The sequence below is a fragment of the Curcuma longa genome, chromosome 4 (genome assembly GCF_044706935.1).
Source record: "Curcuma longa cultivar G26 ecotype Majalengka, Jawa Barat chromosome 4, ITB_CL_G26_1.1, whole genome shotgun sequence".
Lineage (NCBI taxonomy): Eukaryota > Viridiplantae > Streptophyta > Magnoliopsida > Zingiberales > Zingiberaceae > Curcuma > Curcuma longa.
Genome location: NC_133864.1, coordinates 18,877,790 through 18,882,520, shown reverse-complemented (window position 1 = coordinate 18,882,520; position 4,731 = coordinate 18,877,790). Strand labels below are relative to the sequence as shown.

The following is a 4,731-nucleotide window of genomic DNA, read 5'->3' as shown; positions in this document are numbered from 1 at the left end:
GAGATTTGTATTTTGAAGTGCCCACACACTACCACCGATAAGAAGATCGTACTGGAAGGCTGTGGTTTCTACGCACCCAGAATTTATGAAAAAGGAGGAAAACTACAAAAAGGTTAGTTTTCTAGAAAAAATTTTCTTTTTGTAAATTAAAATTCTTCATTGATTTATATTCATATGTGTTGTTAATAATTTGTGAAATTATATAATCGCTTCCGCTATATTTTGATCCGATCGAGAATTGATAATTTGTATCGTTGGAATCGTTCCGGAGGCTCACCGATTTCCTACATTATCAACTATCAATATTTGGGGATATTTTTTCATCAAAGACCCCTAACTCTATCCTTTTATTGCCTTATATAAAGGGATCTACTAGTCTATTTACTGTAAATTTTGATTAGCTAGTAATTTTCTTTCATGAATGGCCAATAGTATATAACTATTGAATTATAACATGAGTTTGGTTTTTTAAGCATGCCCCTACTCAATAATAAAACAACATCATAACATCGAGACTAAGTAAGTAATGTCTATTTATTCTAATATAAATAAAGTAAGATCTAAATTACAAAGAGTTTCACCTCCCGAGATAATCATTATGTGTATTTCAACTATTACTAAATTTATTCATTAGGTGTATTTCAATTATTACTGAATTTATTTTATATAGTTTAAGGCTTTTAATTAATTATGTATCATAATTTTTTTGATAATACACGTGTTCAAATTTCGCTCAATAAATTCTATAGACAACCTTCCCTCTTGATTCGTCTATCGGATAAATCCAGAGCAAACTTATGTACATTTAGAGGTCGACCTAAAAAATCATCCCTATTAACAGTTTAACTCTAGTCCTCTTATTTGTCATTTGAGTATTTTACCACTTCACCATACTCGTGAGAGCAATTATGTATCATAATTGATATTGTAGATTATTGTTGATATTCTCTCTATCCCTGAGGAAGTTGATTTATTTGAACCCCCCTCCCTCTTCATTTAGAGTCTACACCACAATGAGATATCAATTGCATAATTTACTCTACAATCATAGGAAGAGTAATTGAAAAGGAAAAAAAGATTCAAAGTCTTATCCTTCATAATTTAGAGTTTGCTAAACAAATGAAGAATTACTTGCTATTCTGAAAAGGGAAGGTGTTTATCCTCCAACTAGCCACCTTGTAGAAGATCTTCATCCTAAAGATGTTTCAACCAATGTGATGTCTCAACAAGGTTAAATCGATCGAAGAAGTGGCACATCAACAATTCAACAGTTGGAGACTAGAAGCTATAAAAGAAGGTTTAAGGCTTGAAGAACAACAACCACATTTGGAAATTAATTGTTTTATTTTCTGTACAAGCCTCTACTTATCTCTATTGTACTCAACCTTTGTATAGGAGGTTTCTCCGCCTCTAACACCTTACCAAAGAGGAGAAAACTAGTGCACAATGTTTTGTGCATAAACCTTGGACGTATCAACTTTGGAGATTATGAACTAAGTAAAAAATGTTTGAGTCTCCTCTTTATACTTTGTTTATTTTTTAATGTGTGTGTGGTCTTGCTAAGTAATTAACAAGAGAAAGAATATTTTTATTGCAGGTACTCTATTCACCCCTTCTCCTCTAGCGATTATTACAATGATATGATATTGTCTACTTTGGGTCTAAACTCTCATGGTTTTATTTTTAAATTTTATCCAAAAAATCTCATACCAATGGAGATATCTTTCATCTTATAAACTCATCATCTTCTCCATGTATTTTTAATGTGGGATTTTGATTGTAATTCTAATAATCCTCCCCTCAAATGAAGGACCACCAGACTCCAATCGAAGCTTGCTTGACGTCTGATCTCTTGACCACCATGTCCTCCTTGCCTCAATGTCCGATCCTCTTAATCCATCAATACTACCAAGTATCTGATTCAACTAACCTACTAGGACTTACCTACCTCGAGAGTTTATCATGGATTTTACTAGGAGCCTCCTACCATTATCCCCATGGGGCCTCCCCTACCTCCTTCATTATTTTCTAAGGTTCTCACATGACTCTACATAAACTATGGCTCTGATACCAATTGTTAGAACCGATAAAATCAACATATCTCTACAATGATATAATATTGTCTACTTTGGGTCTAAGCCCTTATGATTTTATTTTGGGCTTTGCCCAAAATACCTTATTCCAATGGAGATATCTTCCATCTTATAAACTCATAATCTTCTCCATGTATTTCCAACATGAGACTTTGATTGTAATCCCAACAAAGAGTTTATCATAAATTTTACTGAGAGCCCCTACTTTTTATCCTTATGGTTCGGACCTCCCCTACCTCCTCCATTGCTCTATAAATCATGATTCTGATATCAATTGTTAGAACAATAGAAGTCAACATATCTTCACAATGATATAATATTATCTACTTTAAACCAAAACCCTTATAGTTTTATTTTTGGACTTTATCCAAAATGTCTCTTATAAATGGAGATATTTTTAATCTTATAAACTCATGATCTTCTCTATGTATTTTCAATGTGAGACTTTAATTATAATTCTAACAGTTAGATGCACTAGAGGGGTGAATAGCACACTTCTTTCATACTCATTTTGTTTTTATCATTTTGGGCCTAAGCTCTTATGATTTTGTTTTTGGACTTTACCCAAAATACCTTATTTGAATGGAGATATATATCTTCCATCTTATAAACTCATGATTTTCTTCATGTATTTTCAATATGAGACTTTAATTATAATCCCAACAAAGAGTTTATCATAGATTTTACTGAGAGCCCCTACTTTTATCTTTATGGTTCAGACCTCCCCTACCTCCTTCATTTTTTCCTGAGGTCCCCTATATCGCTCCATATAGATTATAACTTTGATACCTCCTTCATTTTTTCCTGAGGTTCCCTACATTACTCTATATAGATTATGACTCTGATATCAAGATCATGACTCTGATATCAATTGTTAGAATAATAGAAGTCAATAAATCTCCACAATGATATGATATTGTTCACTTTGAACTAAAACCCTCATAGTTTTATTTTTTAACTTTATCCAAAATGTCTCATATCAATGAAGATATCTTTCATCTTATAAACTCATGATTTTCTCTATGTATTTTCAATGTGAGACTTTAATTGTAATCCTAACAATTAGGATGCGCTAGAGGGGTGAATAACACACTTCTTTCGTACTCATTTCATCTTTATCATTTTTTTCAGATTAGCACTTGCAACAGAATTAAACAAACTAACATAAAGACAACACAAGGATTTACTTGGTTCCCAACCCTCCAAGGTTGGTACTATAAGTCTTATATTTGTGAGAGCTTATCATGGATTTTACTAGGAGCCCCCTATTATTATCCCCATGGTCTGAGCCCCCTTTATCTTTTTTCCCCTAAGGTTCCTCACATGACTCTACATAAACCATGACTCTGGTACCAATTGTTAGAACCGATATAATTAATATATCTCCACAATGATATGATATTGTCTACTTTGTGTCTAAACTCTCATGGTTTTATTTTTAAGCTTTACCCAAAAGACCTCATTCCAGTGGAGATATAGTCCCACATCTAAAGCACATGAAAAAGATCTTATAAACTCCATTGGTATGAGGCCTTTTGGGGAGAGCCCAAGAACAAAACCATGAGGGCTTAGGCTCAAAGTGGACAATATCATACCATTGTGGAGATATTTTGATTCCATCGGTATTAACAAGTGGTATCAGAGCGAGATCGCTCTTCACCGGACTAACCGCCGGATGAGCCATGATCCAGATCTAACCATATGGTTTGAACCTTAAACAAAGGAAGTGGGTGCTCCCGTGTCTGAATCAAGAGGACCAGACACCAGGTGAGAAGTCTTAGTAGATCGGGTGGACCGAGGGCTAAAAAATCATAGTTGTGACTAGGTGGGAAGTTCTAGTAGGTCGGGTGGATCGAGGGGCAAAAAGTCCTAGCTGCGGCTAGGTGGGAAGTCCTAGTAGGTTGGGTGGACCGAGGGGCAAAAAGTCCTGGTGGGTCGAGGATTCAGATATAAAAAAAATGACGTTGATTGTTGGGTTGCAAGGGTGCAAACATTGTCCCACATCTAAAGCACATGGGAAAAGATCATGGGGTTAAAAGGATGGAAAGTATCTCCATTGGTATGAGGCCTTTTGGGGAGAGCCCAAGAACACAAAACCATAAGGGCTTAGGCCCAAAGTGAACAATATCATACCATTGTGGAGACATTTTGATTCCATCGGTACTAATAAACTCATAATCTTCTCCATATATTTCCAATATGAGACTTTGATTGTAATCCCAACATAGAGTTTATCATGGATTTTACTAGGAACCCCTACCATTACCCATATGGTTCGGACTCCCCTACCTCCTTCATGTTTTCCTGAGATTCCCCATATGACTCCATATAGATTATGACTCTGATACCAATTGTTAGAACAATAGAAGTCAACATATCTTCATAATAATATGATATTGTCTACTTTAGGCCTAAGCCCTCATGGTTTTATTTTTGGACTTTACTCAAAAGACCTCATTCCAATGGAGATATCTTCCATCTTACAAACTCATGATTTTCTCCATGTATTTCCAATGTGAGACTTTGATTATAATCGAACAATCCTCCCTTCAAACAAAGAATATACTGTTGGTGCATAGAGCTGTCAAACGGACCAACCCATGGTGGGCGGGTCAACCCATAGTGGGCCCATCATATG

At 35.1% G+C, this 4,731-nt stretch overlaps 1 protein-coding gene across 1 annotated transcript in view; it reads left to right on the top strand.

Moving 5' to 3' along the window:
* LOC141827231 (uncharacterized) overlaps positions 1 to 3,229 on the top strand; it is a 17,487-nt gene extending 14,258 nt beyond the window's left edge. Inside the window, exon 4 of the mRNA XM_074714464.1 lies at positions 3,225 to 3,229. Coding sequence (XP_074570565.1) covers positions 3,225 to 3,229 — 5 coding nt within the window. The remainder of the gene's footprint in view (positions 1 to 3,224) is intronic.
* The last annotated feature ends 1,502 nt before the right edge of the window (positions 3,230 to 4,731 follow it).